Below are 17,510 nucleotides of genomic sequence, written 5' to 3' on the forward strand. Positions count from 1 at the left end.
TTGTGTCAGAGGATGAAAGGTTAGAGTGTGATAAAGAGACAGAGAGGCAGAAACAGATGTCTTTCCACAACAGAGGGGACATTAAGGCATTGGAGGAGGTGATTCGGTATCAGACATGTGACGCAAGTTGATGAGAGGTACTAGGTGAAAAACTGTGAAGTGTTTTTGAAGATCAAGACAGTGGCGAAGAGGGAAGAAGTGGTGAATGCAGATATCAGGATGTTGTACCTCCTAAGATGAAAACTGAGACGTGTGGTGATGAGTTGCAGAAAACAACAAAACCTAAGCAGAATGTAGGGAGAGGAACATTAAATATACTGTTATTTCTCTCTCTCTATCACTACACCTTCACTATCCCTCATGCATATTTTCTCTGTCCGTCCTTCAATACCCTACTCAGTTCAAGGGTCCTGTGCTGATGTTATGAAAAAAAATATATATGTAAGGGAGACCCCCTTCATTCATGAATGACCATGGGATTGCACCTAGAAAGTTACCCTCCGAGGTACAGTCCAGGCAAGGTTGTTTATGGAAGACCAGCAGTCACCCATGAATACCAGCCTCCCCTCCCCTCACCACTGATGTCATTCAAGGGAAAGGCAAAGGGGCCGATACAGATTGGCACCAGTGATGCTGCAACTCATTTCTACAGCTGAGTGAACTAGGGCAACGTAAATAAAGTGTCTTGCTCATGAACACAACACACATTCCAGTCTTGGAATTGAACTCACAACCTCACAATCGTAAGCTCGATGCTCTAACCACTGAGCCATGCACCTTCACACATATATATACACACACACATAAAATAGGCATATAAATATATATATATATATATATATATATATATATATATACAGTGGTGGCTGAGTGGTTGGTGTTAGGAAGGGCATCCAGCTGTAAAAATCCTGCCATAACAGTCACAAAAGTGTGGGGCAGGCTTTGGCCTGCTCTTGTGGTACCAACCCACCCATGCCAGCATGGAACATGGACGTTAAATGATGATGATGCTGATACACACTCATATGCATATATGCAAATACATACATTAATGCATACGTATATAGACACACACATAAGTAATAGTTCACTTCCCAGATTCTATCTTATAACACTTCTGAATTTACATTATTTCAATCCTCGTTAGATTAATTAACATCACAGCTATAGATAAAACACTCAAGCATATAACAACATACCCGCTTACCTAAACTGCAACCAATCATGTTCACAATGGCTGTGATGGATGTCAATAGATTGCTTTAGCTTTCACACCGAAAATTAAAGGCACAACCATAAACATTCTAAAAGCCACACTTATGGGAGGTCAACAGTTTATTTTCTCACTAACATCTGAACATGCCTTACAGTAAACTGACAAGCCATTTCCTCCAACCTCTTTCCTTCTACTTTAATCAATCTTAGAACACACAGACACATCAGTTGAAAAGCATCTCACTTAAAGTTTAGTCATTCACAGCCTTGTCACAATATTTACAGAACATCTGTGATGTTTACAGAGGATGTGGATATGAGATTGACAGGCAGCAGCCCAGCACTTTCAATCCAAGGGTTTTTTTTTTGTTAACCTAACAGTTACACAATTATTTATAGCTCTATCCACTTCGAGTTACACTGTTAAAAACAATTTTTTTTCGTGTTTCCATGATGTTTCTGAATGCTTATGACATAAACGATATATCATGTGATCGACCTGACCACTGGAAGTTGTTATACATCGCTGGTCACAATGCACTTCACATCATTTTAGCTTTTGAATGATGCCACCCTGCTGGGTAGGCGAAAAGTGCAACATACTCCTTGATCGGAGGGCTACTCTGTCACAAGGTTATTCATTCACATCTGAGTGGACTGGAGCAACACGAAATGAAGTGTTTCAATTAAGAACACAATGTGCCACTCAGTCCAGGACCTAAACTCACAATTGCAATATATTATATGTGGAGGCGCAATGGCCCAGTGGTTAGGGCAGTGGACTCGCGGTAGGAGGATCGCAGTTTCAATTCCCAGACTGGGTGTTGTGTGTGTTTATTGAGCGAAAACACCTAAACCTCCACGAGGCTCCAGCAGGGAGGGGACCCCTGTTGTACTCTTTCACCCTAACTTTCTCTCGCTCTCTCTTCCTGTTTCTTGAGTAACGCCGTGATGGACTGGCGTCCCGTCCAGCTGGGGGGGAACACAGATACACCACAGTAACCCGGAAACCGGGCCCACGAGCCTGGCTAGGCTTGAAAAGGGGCGCATAAATAAATAATATATATATATATATATATATAATCATCATCATCGTTGTTTTAACATTCTACTTTTCTATGCTTGCACAGGTCAGAGGAAGAGGCTGGAGCTGGGTTTTCCATGGCCAAATACTCTTCCAGTTCATCAAGTAACAACCAGCCTGGATGTGATTTATGAGATGAACTGGAAGCAAATGACACTGTTAGTAAAGCTATTGTTTACAAACCTATGTGTAGACTTCAGAAATACAAACTTACTCTCCCAAACACACATCGCCATCATTATTATCGTCATTGTCGTTTTAGCATCCATTGTTCCATGCTTGCATGGGTCGGATGGAATTAGGTGAGGTAGATTTTTCTAAGGCCAGACATGTTTTCATGGAAGATTGGAAATGAATTACACTGCTTGTGTGTCAGTGACACTTGTATACAACTGAGCCTTCTCCTATAGAACTGGACCAACCACAGACTTGTGAGTAGATTTGGTAGGTGGAAACTGAAACAAACCAATCATACGTATGTGTGTGTGTGTGTGTGAGAGAGAGAGAGAGAGGGGGGGGGTATTTTCTTTGTGTTCACTGGTTTGTAAAGAACGGCTTTCTGATGAAGTTGTTTGCTTGCAGTTCAGCATGAAAACATGTCTGGGTTATTTGTTGCTTGAAAGACTGGGAGATTAATGCATCATTTGGAAACAAGTGGGAGCTGGAGACAGGGAGGGTGTCTGGTAATAAAAACATACCTGTGTCCCAAAGTGCTCTTATCTGACCCATGAAAAAGTAGGCAGTGAAACAATGATGATAGATACATATTCATGTATATGTCTGTGTGTGCATGCGCACACATATACAGAGATATCAATATGTACATATGAATGTATATATACTGTTGTGTCTGGGGAGAGTCATTTTCTTTTTGTGCCTTATAATTTAACATACATACCGACACAAAAAGAAAGTGACTCTCCCCAGACACAACAGAATATGCTTCAACACACGAACTCACATAAGAATCTTGCAAACCAAATCCAAAAACGAAATATATATATATATATATATGTATATATATATATATATATATATATATATATATATATATATATATATATATATACCTATGTATACTTATGTTATCTGTGTATATGTATGTATACACATACGTATATGTTTGTATACATAGACACACAGGGCAGTTAAATTCCATTATAAACTGTACAGTGAGGGTCAACTTTAAAATATACCAACACTACCACTAACAAAAATTTACAAAGATTCCATTCCAAATCATAATGGAAAATTAATAACCTTGAGATATGAAATCAAGGTTCAGAGTGAAAACTCCATTATCAAAACAAAAATGTTAGAGCAGGCCAGGATAAACCAGAAGTTTGTTTTTAACTCGCAAGGAGGGTGTGGAATAAAATACTGCCATAAAAAGAGCCCTTCCTTTTTATGGAAGATCTAAAATCATTCAGGTCTAAGATTTGGAATGAGAGTAAGGATTTTAATTGGAGTGTGACATGGCTTGCACAATAAACTGAGAATACTGTCAGCGTTAATAGTTACGCATTCAATCTTAAAATTCACCAATCCTGTGGGAAAGCTAAATTATGGGAAGATATCAAGAAGAAACCTCATAGGCAGATATCGGTACAAGAAGCTGACTTTTTGAAGAAAGTCGCTAATACAAATGCTTGAAAAAGATAGACGTACAGAACTGGCTTGTTATAGCATGAGAAAAACGTGTAGCCAGGAATGAAAACACTGCATTGGCAGAGAATTACAGAGCTTTAACATTACATATAAATTGCACATAATCTGTCTGAGCCAATTCCTCCAAGACCATTGAGAGTTTAATGATACAAGCTGACAAGTGGAAAGAAAGGAGTGTGGGGGATGCATCAAACAAATGTTGGTAAATAAAGCTGTACTGCCTGAAGTAAGAAAACAAAACCTTGTGACAGTATGGCTTGATTACAGAATGGCATTCAATACCATTCTCCACTCATGGCAACTGAAGTTACTGCAGCTGGCAAAAGAACCTGCTACATCGGTTGCTTCCATCAGAAGACTCATAAAGGCCTCGTCCACAATCTTTACACTTGTAACTGAAAGTGGAACAATTGTCTCCACAGACTGCTATTTGATATTAATATTGTTCCATTGCTAACAACTAATTTTTTAATTTGGTCTGGCAGCTTTCTGCAATACTAGTGACTGATTAGTCACTGCTTTACTATATCAGTAGAAGCAAAGTCTGGTTGGCATGTCGTTATACTGGATAGCAGTGGCCAATCACAATCGAATTCACAGAAGTCACATGATGAAGCAGTTTCATCTACTACTGACACTTCTGAGCTCTTTAGCACTATACACCTATATGAGATGATTTATCAAGACGAACACCACAGTATTACAGTGTTTTTACAAAATACCCATATTAAGTAGGATATAGAGATTGCTAATTGTCTCCGATATCATAAATATTTCCTAGGTAACAGTTAATCTATGCTTCTATTTATTTTGGCTCTAAATCAACAGTCATCAGAACACATCAAAGAAATCCCTAGGACTTGAACCTCAGATCACTGGTTCTAAAACAACACAACACACTAATATTGCCGTAAATTTTTTTGTGGATTATCCGATAGATTTATGCCCAAAATATTTACAATGCCACAAAACAGCTGGATTTAATCACATTTTCTGCAGATGTAAGGATGGAGTTTGGTAAAAGAAATATTCATACTTAACAAAAGTTTTGCATCAAGGATTCCTCTACGTTCACTACTCAACAAAACAAGAACTACCTGGGTATCGATGAAAATATATTGTACAAAGGTAATGTGAACAAGGACAGAGTAACCAAAGATTATAATAATAGACTTAAAAAGGTAAGGTAATCAGAGCTTTCCTCGTACAACAAAACACTATCCCACAATGCATTTGCAATACCCATATTGATACCAACATTTGGGATAATAGACTGATCACCATCATCGTCGTTGTAGTCATTGTTTAACATCCACTTTCCATGTTGGCATGGGCTGGATGGTTTGGCTTAGAACTGGTAAATCGGGAGGTCGTGCCAGGCACTAATCTGATTTGGCAAGGTTTCTACAGTTGGATGCCCTTGCTAATGCCAATCACTGCAAGAGTGTGGTTGGTGCTTTTTACGTGCCACTGGCATGAGTGCCAGGCTGGTGGCACAGGCATTTATAGAAGAAATATGCTCTGTAGACACAAGATCCTGATATCAACTGCAAATTTCCAGAGAAGCAGTGATACTGACAGATTTCATTTCAGAACATAAGAGAGATATAAAAGTTCCTTCCAAGGAAGATCTAAAATCATTCTGGTCTAAGATTTGGAATGAAAGTAAGTATTTTAAATGGAGTGTGACATGGCTTGCACGATAAACTGAGAATACTGTCAGCGTTAATAGTTACACATTCAATCTTAAAATTCACCAATCCTGTGGGAAAGCTAAATTATGAGAAAATACCAGGAGGAAGCCTCATAGGCAGATATCGGTACAAGTTGACTTTTAGTAGAAAGTTGTCATTGTTATCATCATCATCATCGTTTAATGTCCACCTTCCATGCTGATATTGTTTAGACAGATGTCACAAATATGTTTAAGACACTATCCACTAATCTATAGCCAGTTTCTCCAATATGTAAGTGTCAATAGAAGTGATATTTAAAAGAGGAAATAAAATATTTTAGAGTGATGGTCAAATGGCCAGTGGCAAGGAAGTGGATCCAAGGTGCATAGAAGTGTTGTGGATGTAAAGGTATGTTTTACACTAGGTTCAGGACCAAAAGGAAAATCAAGGCTGGATGAAGAGTTACAGATCAGAAGGGTATGAAAAGTAGGGACTTGGCTGAAAGAAGGGAGTGGATATTCATAGAATATAGGAAAGGTGAGAGGATCTAAGTGAAGTAGATGGGAAGTGTGCCAGATGGACTATTGAAAGGATAAGATATTAAGGGTGGAGAGCAGATGTTGGTGGGGTGGAGCAGGATGTGAGCATGGAAATGTGACAAATGTTACAGGTGTGGAGGCAGGTATTATTGACAATAATCTGGGGGAAACAGTGATGCATGAACTGGAGGGCTGTCAGGTGTGTCTGGATCTTGAAGTAATGATCAAGGTTACAGAGGCAGCAAATGCATAGAAACTGTGAACATGGGATGAAAGATTTGTAGCAGTTGGGGGTGGGAAGAGGTGAAGTTGAGGTTAAGAGAGGGAGTCAGTTGACTTATAGGTGTAGAGTAGAGAGGGAGAGATTTGGATGGTTAACAGTGATGGTCATGTCAACGAAATTGAGAGAGGCTGGGTTGGTGGTAGAAGCAAAATCAATGATTAACTGAAAGGAATATGTGAAGTTGATGAAGGTGGTGAGTTGAGTATGAACAAGAGAGCTGGCCCTTGTGCAACCTTCGATAAATGTACCATACAGTTCAGCCTGACCATAAGCAACAAACGAGTTAGCATTACTAGTTTGCATAGTCGCCTCAGTGACCTACTGGTAAAATTTACAGTAGAGAGAGAAATAATTCAAAGGAGAAGCGTAGAGGTGTGTTTACGTCGCCATCACTTAGCGGTTCGGCTAAAGAGAGCAACAGAATAAGTACTGGGCTTACAAAGAATAAGTCCTGGGGGTCGATTTGTTCAACTAAAAGGCGGTGCTCCAGCATGGCTGCAGTCAAATGACTGAAACAAGTAAAAGAGTAAAGAAGTGCTGGGATCCAAGAAGTACTTAGGAGCAAGAGGACTATCATCCTGTAGGATGTCAGTATATAGGGATTTAATATCTAGAGCAGAGAGGTGGTAGGTGAGAAAGAAGAGGAATTGAACAGAAGAATGTAATTAGCATTATAAATGTGAGAAGTGCAGTAATCAATGGTTGGAGAATCCTTTTGAAGTTTCATTCATTTTCAGCACTTCAGTTATGACTAGGAAAACTATAATGAACAGAGAGGGGTTGAAGACAGAGCCCTAATAAATCCCTCCCACTAAATTCATTATAAGCTATCACCTTACTGCTTGCACCTCAATACATACCTTGTATAAGTCTCTCCAACCCATTCATCTAACTTTTAGATTTCTTTGTGACCAATAAATAACAGAGCAAGGATCCTTTCAAAGGCATTTTCCAGATCTACAAATGCTAGGTATAGTTTACTTCTAGTTAAGTACTTCTCTTGCGGTCGTCTCATGAGGAAGATGGCACTGGTGGTACCTCTTTCCTGGTACAAGACCAAACTGCATCTTATCTAGATTAACCTTGTTCCTAATCAGTTTTGCAATAAATTCTAAGTATATCATCATCATTTAATGCCTCTTCTCCATGCTAGCATAGGTTGGACAGTCTGACAGGAGCTGGTCATCTGGAGTGCTGCCCAGGCAACAATTGTCTGTTTTGGTATGGTTTCAACAGACAGGATGCCCTTCCTAATGCTATTCTTGAAAAGTAGTATGGGATTTCTCACAGACCAATACATCTGTAAATTGCATGCATAGATGTGTAACGGAATGGTCTGACACTGCTATAAGACAATACATTCTTGAGCAAACAAATAACCATTCAATGCAAATGATTGCAACATAACATGAACAATACTTCTATTCTTATTTTTTTACTATCAATATATATATAGTCTGATGAATGAGAATGTGAAACTCTGAGTAACAGATTTTGTGATGTCTTTGCAGCTTTATTAATAAAACATGTGACTCCACTTCTGGTATTTGAGTACTATTTATGAGCTCACTCTAATGTATATATGTATGTGTGCATGTGTGTGTGTGTGTGTGTGTGTGTGTGTGTGTGTGTGTGTATATATATACACACACACACACACACATATATATATATGAAGGAAGATGATTATCAGAAATGCGTTGTTTATGTTCTGAGTTCAAATCTCATCAATGCTGATTTATCCCACTTCTAGGTTTGACAAAATTAATTCCAGACAAGTACCAGGATTAGTATATTCAACTGTCCTGAGAACACATCAAAGAAATCCCTAGGACTTGAACCTCAGATCACAGAAAGGTGAAACCTCTGGCAATTTATCTGAATAAGTGCATGCATGGATAAATAGTAATAATACGCATATGTACAAATGTATGGCACAAACAAAATTGCGTGTTAAAGGAGTTTTTGCTTTGCAGCCATATGAATTCAATTTTGGTCACACAGGATATCTTTCATCTGGGCAGATATCTTTCATGTGATCAATGCCAGAACCGTCTGACTCGTGCCCGTGCCGGTGGCATGTAAAAAGTACCATCCAAAAGTAACCGATTCCAGTACCCACTGACTGGTTCCCATGTTGGTGGCATATGAAAAGCACTATCCAAATGTGATCAATGCCAGGCCCACTTGACTAGCCGTCATGCCAGTGGCACGTAAAAGGCACCCACTACACTCTGAGTGGTTGGTGATAGGAAGGGCATCCAGCTATAGCAACACTGCCAGATCAGATTGGGGCCTGGTGCAGCAGTTGGCTCTCCAGACCTCAGTCAAACCGTCCGACCCATGCCAGTATGGAAAAACAGACGTTAAATGATGATGATGATCACCATGATGGTGGTGGTGGTGGTGGTCAGATATCTTTCACTAGAGCAGATCAACCAAAAGCCATATCAGTGGATCTAGTAGGCAGAAACAGAAAGAAGTCTATTGTATGCACGCATTCATGAATGAATACGTACGTACTAGGCACGTGCCATCAGTAATTACTCAGGGTAGGCAGTTGTGACCTTTATGTAATAAAACACACAAAAAACAAGTGAAACAATCAGAGGTGCACGACTGAGTAGAAGGTAGAGTTACTTCTGCCTTTATAGGTATTGTAGGAATGTACGCAGCACGTATACTACAGCAGTCCTATGCATATCTTAATACTGAGATTGAAAGACAGGGGCGAATTATGCTTACCTAATCTGCAAAACAACATAAAATATTTTGCATTTTATACATAGGAATCAGAGTAACCTTCATAATTCTATTGAATTAGGTGCATATTTTGCCATAAAAGGAAAATGTCACTATTGCTCTATTTTATTCAGGTTAGGCACTGCCTACCTTGGCTAACTAGGCAGCACGTCCCTGATGCATACATACATGTATAGTACTAACATAATTGTTTGTTTTAGGAGTTTTTGCTTCATAACCGCACAGATTCAATTCCAATCTTACTGAATGATACTTAGGGCAAGTACCTTTTACTAAAGATCCCGGCCAACCAATGCCATGTGAGTGGATTTGATAGACAGAAACAAAAAAAGTGTGTGTATATGTATGCATATCTGTGTGTGTGTGTTCATGTCTCTTTGTTTCGGCACAGCGTGTTAATTGCAAACAAAGATCAGCGTCACAAAAGTGTTGTTGTTCATTTGAGATCATCCGTGAAAATATGCACAGTCATTGTACTCTTCATGTTCGAATGACAAGGAGAAAATATTACTTTACCAGGAAATAGGGCAAGGCTGGCAACACAAAAAAAAAAAAAAAGCATCTGGCCTCAGAAAACCTGCCACCATTAATTTTATCTGACCCAAACAAGTATTAAAATGATGGTGACGATAATTTTTTTTAAATTGAATGTTTCTTTCCAGTAATGCAGGGAGAGTTATTGTCACAGAAATTATTTATTTATCTACCTATTCCTACATACATAATAGAATACAAATGAGAGTGGCAGGAGCAGTAAGCCAACAATTTATCATGCTCTCTCTCCCCTCTCTCTCAATCGACCTGTTTATTACTTTCTTGTGTATTCTTGCGTCATTACTATCTGGACACACATTATATATATATATATATACATATATACATCTAATATAGGATAAAAATTTTTTCCAAAAAATTTTATCAATGGCCAGCATATTAAAAAAATACCTTTAAAGGTTAAACTTTATAAACAACTTATAAACAAGGGCAAAAGAAAAAATTTCTAATGCCAAATATGCCGAATATTTGGCATTAGAAATTTTTTCTTTTGCCCTTGTTTATAAGTTGTATGTATATATATATATATATATATATATATATATATATATATATATATATATATATATATATATAATATATATATATATATATGTATATATATATCCCTCTATCCCCTCTCTCTATTAACACACACACACACACATATATATAAATACCATTTACTGTTTACTTGTTTCAATCATTTGCCTGTGACCATGCTGGGGCATCACCTTGTTGTGTAGTCAAACAAATCGGCTCCCAAGACTTATTTTTTTAAGCCCAGTACTTGTTCTATTGGTCACTTTTGCTGAACTGCTAAGTTACAGGGGTTTAAACACACCAACACTGAATGTCAAGCAGTGGTAGGGGACAAACATAGACATAAAGATACACACAGATATATAAATATTTAAATATAAATATATATAAACATATATATATAAATATAAATAAACATAAATACATGAATATATATATATATATATAAACACAAACACACATACATGTTGAAAAAATCTATTCACAAGGCTTTGGTTGACCCAAGGTGCCATGCAGTGGAACTGAACCTGGGACCATGCGGTTGGTAAGCAAGCTTCTTACTATACAGCCATGCTTGTGCCTATATCACTATCATCATTAAATGTCCACTTTCCATGCTAGTATGGGTTGGACGGTTTGACTGAAACCTGGTGAGCTGCACCAGGTTCCAGTCTGATTGGGCATGGTTTCTTTGGTTGGTTCCTTATGCCAACTACTCCAAGAGTGTAGCAGGAGAGGGCTAGCTTAGCTATTTCTCTGTAGAGTGAGGAAAATGATGGAACAGCCTCAATCGATTTTCAAACCTTATGTGTTTCTCATCAGAGGAGACTACATCAATTTGACCAATCCCAGAGAAACAAACAGCTAACCTGTTTACAGACTCAACAATTAGACAGTAGCCACAGAAAACTGGTGCCCCTAATTTGCATACCAAATGTATTAAATCATCACAGGCACAAAACACTTTGTTTAGATCCGGTGTTTAGTTACATTGCTTAATATATGTCAATCAACCGTTTTCTCTCCCTCTCTATTTACCAATCCGTCACGTGCTCCTTCAGTCTGAGTCACATACTCACACACACACATTCCTCATCTTTCCCGCCATACTCCCCTATATATTAATCAACTTATCTATCTATCTGTGTGTGCGTTTGTGTGTGTACACTCACACACAAGCATATGTATGCATGTGTATGTCCAAGTCCACACCAGGCCACATACAAACCACCAGATCAAGTCTTTCTCCCTCTAAACATCAGCAACCTGGAAGCTCCTACCTGTTCATGTTTTCTTGCAAGTGTCAACATGCAGTAAGTGAAAGTGGAACATTGCCAAGAGCAGTCCGACTGCCTTTGGATGCTCTAGATGCAACATTTATATATACACACACACCACATTCATGTGTATATAACATATAAATGCATTATCATTATCAGCATCATCATTTAATGTCCGTTTTCTGCGGGTTAGGTGGTGTGTATGTATATATATATATATATACACACACACACATTAATATATATATATATATCTTTGTTATAAGATCATAAATCAGAAAAGAGCATACCCTAAAATAAAGATATATATATATATATATATATACACATACATACATACATATATAGTGAAGGCGCATGGTTCAGTGGTTAGGACATAGAGCTTACAATCATGAGGTTGCAAGTTTGATTCCCAGACCAGGCTGTGTGTTGTGTTCTTGAGCAAGACACTGTATTTCACGTTGGTCCAGTTCACTCAACTGTAGAAAATGAGTTGCAACATCACTGGTGCTAAGCTGTATCAGCCATTGCCTTTCCCTTGGATAACATCGGTGGTGTGGAGAGGGAAGGCTAGTATGCATGGGTGACTGTTGGTCATCCATAAACAATCATGCCCGGACTTGTTCCTTGGAAGGGAACTTTCCAGGTGCAATCCCATGGTCATTCATGACCAAAGTAGGCCTTTACTACTCTTTTATATACTGTTGCCACAATTATTATTTATCAGAGCTTAATTGTAATTTTTCATTAAATCCAAAAGGATGAAAAGTCAGGATTTGAACTGAGAATTTACATAGAATATATAGCATGAAACCAAGAAAACAGATGAAAAATAAAAAAAAAGGAAACAATAAACATATTCACCACTATTATTGACAGAATGGGTACACTAGTATGTATCACAGAATTGGCCAGGCTATCATATGTTGTTATACAACGCTGATCACAATGCGCTTTGCATCATTTTAGCTTTTGAATGACACCACCCCACTGATTAGGCATGTAAACCAACATTCCTCCTGATTGAAAAGCCATTCTATCACAGGTGTACCCTTTTATACCCCTTTACAGCTAAGTTGACAAGAACAACATACCACCCAGCCCAGAAAACGAACCCACTAGGCCACATACCTATCACACACACACACATTCAAGAGGGTGACAAGTTCTAAAGAAACTATGCCGCACTACTTAGCATAAAGTACTCAAGAGTAAGTCCAAGAGTGAATAAAATATTTAATCCTAAATCATTTGTCTGAAAAAATATATTCTGTCAGAATAATGATTATGGCTTGTGTGTGTGTGTGTGTCACACTAATCTTTCATCATCCGGAACAGGATCACCTTCTCCAATTCCCCCTCCCCTCTCAAAAGATCTTTTTCTTGCAAGTTACTTGGTGACCTTGTCAGTGCTGATGCCATATAAAAAGCATCCAGTCCACTCTGCAGGGTGGTTGGTGTTAAGAAGGGTATCCAGCCATAAAGACCATGCCTGTGCTAGTGCAATGTAAAAAGCACTCAGTCCACTCTATGGGGTGGCTGGTATTAGGAAGGGCAACAAGCTGTAAAAACCCTGCCAAAACAGACAAAGCATGGTGCAGTCTTCTGCCTAGCTAGCTCTTGTCAAACTGTCCAACCCATGCCAGCATGGAAAGCAGATGTGAAATGATGATGATGTAAACAAGAGATATGAAAACATCATTTGGTGAAATAGACTGATATTTTCCAAAACTCAAACACAAACATGAATTGTTCTTACAGAAAATTTTGAACATCCATCTTCATATAACAAAATGAGTCACTGATCTGAGGCATGGTTTGAATGGTTAAGAAATTCATTTCACAATCTGATTAATATTCCAGGTTTGATTCTTTTAGCACCATCTGAGTGACAGAGCTGTGTAGGAAAAAACTGTTTTCTGTACATGTGTGTCTGTGTCTGTTTTTTAATAATGTAGATCTGTGATGGATATAAACATCAGTGAGAAAAACAAAAAACTAGTATTTTCCAAACAAAATTCATTGAGATATATTTGTTCTGCATTAAGGTACAGACACTTCCTTGTCATATTCAGCATCAGAAATACAAGGAGTTGAATGCTTATTGTCCAGCAATCTCCATATACAACTTATATTCTCTTTACACTTTTACTTGTTTCAGTCATTTGATTGCGGCCATGCTGGAGCACCGCCTTTAGTCGAGCAAATCGACCTCGGGACTTATTCTTTTTTTGTAAGCCCAGTACTTATTCTATCGGTCTCTTTTTGCCGAACCGCTAAGTGACGGGGACGTAAACACCAGCATCGGTTGTCAAGCAATGCTAGGGAAACAAACACAGACACACAATATATATATATATTTATTATTATTTTACTTAAGAAGAGCAATACTAACAACCAACTGCTAGAACTCGATATACATAAGAATCAAGTATCAGTTGAGTATAGACCAGCAATAAATTAAAATGACAAGTGAATAGGAAATTATGCTGTGAACTTCATTAGCCTTATGGCTGTTTCTGCAATAACATGCAATACACTCATATCTGAATGCTTTTCTATTGCTCTATAACTTCAAACATAGAATGCAACATACTCACTTATTCTTGTGGGACTAGTTTTTTAATAGCCATACAACTTGATTAGAATCTACACAGAATAATTGAAATTCTTATCTAAGTACTGAAATTTTAACCCAAATACCAATCTCCACCTAGCATCATTCAAAATTCGGTCCACTTATCTCAATTATTTTTCTATTGCTACTACTACAACCTCTTGCCCCTCTGACCTTACTACCTTACATTTATGTTAGACTCTACTGTGTCACAAGGTTCAATTATGTTTCCACTCATGCTTCTGTTTATTAATGACCTACTAGCTGACACTATTAAACACATGCACTCTTAAGTAGATACAACCAACTTTCACTCCTTAACCTTCTGCATACAAGCATCACGCACACACACACTCCACATGACCTAAAAAACTTATGTCAGACTGGCGCTGATTCCAAGAAACATTCTTGCAGTATTGTTGCTTACTTACTGATCAACAACACACAGCTTAAAATCCTCAAATTTAAAATACTGCATACAGAACATGGACCCCCAAAAAAAAAAAAATTTATTTCAAAGCCCTGCATTACAAGTGAAGGTCTTTCCCTTCGGTAGGATTAGAAATGCACCTTTTGTCATTCATCCCTGATAACACAATATGCTTAACTGTGAGCAAACTGTTACACTTGTCACAGATTGATTTGTAATAAGAACATGGTCAACAACCAGTCAAAGTTTCTGCTTGAACTGCAAAAGCACACCCAGGCAGCCTTCGATGATCGCAAGACAAATTGGGGTCTCAGAATGAAACCTATTTTTTGTATATGTTCTATAATGCATTTATCACGGGTTCACTTAAAATGGTATTTTTTTAACAAAACACCAGTAATAAATGAAGATAAGTGTACTTTAGCCCAGATTAGTTGCTGGCCCTCAAAACAAAATGCAAAAGTGAAACTCATATTAGAATGCTACTTTCTTGCCAGATCAGACTGGAGCGCAGCCTGCTGGCTTGCCAGTCTCCAGTCAAAGCATCCAACCCATGCCAGCATGGAAAGCGGAAGTTAAACAACAACGATGATGATGACTTTCATATCTGGCTTAATGAAACTAGTAACACACACAGACACATACATCCACTAGAAGGCTTTGTTAACAAAGACTCAGTGATTAGCAAGCTACTGTGATCCCACCTATGTCCCTTTTCATTTTTCTAACCCTCCTACCACTACTACATGGCTTCTGTGTCAATGTACTGGCTAGCCATTTGTGCTAATACCCCCACCCAACTCTCATGTGCACTGATCAACCCTATTTTGACTCACACCCAAACTGCATTTTATACTTTTTCCGATTCTTCCTATCTGGAGCTGCTGAACAGCACTAACCACAACAGACTAGGAAGAGCCACAGAGGTCATGGGACTGTTCCTTACTTATATTAAGCTTTTTAAAAAAAATACAATTTACACCCCCTCCCATTCTGGATGAGCATCTGGCACGAAAATATTGCAAAGATTAATAATATACAAATCAATAATAATTAATAATAATACCAACAATAATAATACATATATCACACATCAATTGTTTCAACCTCACTTTGTCAATAAAAATTACAAATTTGGGAGCAGCTAAAAAGTCCATGGGTCTTTTGCTCTCAAACCAGATAAAACAAATAAGAAAAGCCTATTTTAAAGTCAATCATCCCTGAATAATTTCTGTAATAATGTACCTAATCAAGATGAGGAACTGTAAAAAAAATTCTAATGTTTGACAGGTAAACAGTTCTTAACCATTTATCATATTTCAAGAAAATTATGCATTAGGGAAATTATTCCAGTGTAAATGCAAATTCAGACAAACATTGAAATTTACAGAATTATATATATATAATTATATAAATTATATATAATTATATAAATTTACAGAATTATATATAAGTGGTCTTTGCAATAAATAAGACTTTGATTAAAATCAGGTGAAATATACTTACGCAGCCAGAGTCTCTACACCTTGCTCTTTGTAATGCACCCGGGCTCGAACTTGTTCCAGTTCTTGCTTAAGCCTTGCAACTCTCTGTTTTGCATGAGAAACATCAGCTTTCAGCAAATCTGGGTCGTATTTGGTGCTTCCTACGCTCGAGTTGGAATTCACTGAAATATAAACAATTAGGTTAAACAATTTAAAATCCTATAATGCATAACTTTCGGAATCAAAATGATGAATAAGATAAATGATCTATTTAGTTTCTGTATTTGATTTACAAGATTCTTATGTGAATTTGTGTATTGAAACAAATTTTGTTGTGTCTTGGGAGGGTCGTTATGTCAATAATAACAACACATGTGCAGGTTCAGTTCCACTTCTTTATTATTGGTTAAATATCTAACCAACTAACTAATGGATCATTTGCTTATCATGTTGGTTAAACAAGCAATTGAAAGCTGACCTTGGAGTGAGTAGGGATGTCACGGGCTACTGAAAAGGTTGCAAATAGTAACAAAAGAATTTTGACAGACAAAAACCAACTGACAGATTGTTTAACCAACGTGTTAAACAAACAATTAGTTAATAATAAAGAAGTGGAATTGAACCTGTGTTTAGTGCTATTAATATTGGTGTAATGACTCTACCAAGACACAAATTATCTACATTAGGCATAATTTAAGTATGTTCTTTAAAAAAACATACACAACAAAAATTGTCAAGGGTTTTCAAAATAATTACTTCATTCATTAAGCATTCTGACTTAATTTTCTATATTATATATAAAAAAAAAACACAATTTTAAAAAACAAACTGGTGGTGCCCCAGCATGGCCACAGCTCGTGAGCTGAAACTAGAATCAATCAATCAAACTTACAACTGGTATGTGAAGATTTCCATCCACCCAAAGCTTCATTGTAATGTTTGTAGTCTTCTTGAGCAAGTTGCAACCGTTGTTCTTTCACGGAGAAAATTTCTCTGGTTGCCTAGAAAAAAATGAAATAACATAAGAATTATTTATATCCAACAAGGCCAAACATTTCTTAGTTTACTGTTTATGTAGGAAACAGTTTTAGTGAGAACAATCTGAATAAAATGTAAACATGACTTCAAATAATCTATTTAAAAGACTGACATGTTCAAGTTAATGCTTGGTATTTTGGGCAAGTGCTTTCTACTATTAACCCTCGGCCAACCAACTCAGCTCAAAACAATATCTGTGTATCGTTATGAAGGGAAATAACCTGGAAATCGCGATACACAGATATTGTTGTGAGCTGATTTGGGGTGCAAGATTCCCTTGTTTGAAAATATAAGGACACAGATCGTGTTGTATAGCCAGCTGGAGATGATGTCTCCTGGGGCTAAATTACAGCAAC

General features: G+C 37.6%; 1 protein-coding gene across 8 annotated transcripts in view; it reads right to left on the bottom strand.

Moving 5' to 3' along the window:
* Nucleotides 1-17,510, bottom strand: part of LOC115222587 (protein KIBRA-like) — a 96,650-nt gene that overhangs the window by 56,491 nt on the left and 22,649 nt on the right. For all 8 annotated transcript variants that reach the window (XM_036511585.1, XM_036511583.1, XM_029792870.2 and 5 more), the window contains 2 exons: nucleotides 17,009-17,117; nucleotides 16,139-16,298 (listed from right to left, as the gene is read on the bottom strand). In XM_036511585.1, coding sequence (XP_036367478.1) covers nucleotides 16,139-16,298; nucleotides 17,009-17,117 — 269 coding nt within the window. The remainder of the gene's footprint in view (nucleotides 1-16,138; nucleotides 16,299-17,008; nucleotides 17,118-17,510) is intronic.

This window comes from Octopus sinensis, linkage group LG20 (assembly GCF_006345805.1).
Source record: "Octopus sinensis linkage group LG20, ASM634580v1, whole genome shotgun sequence".
Classification (NCBI taxonomy): Eukaryota; Metazoa; Mollusca; class Cephalopoda; order Octopoda; family Octopodidae; genus Octopus; species Octopus sinensis.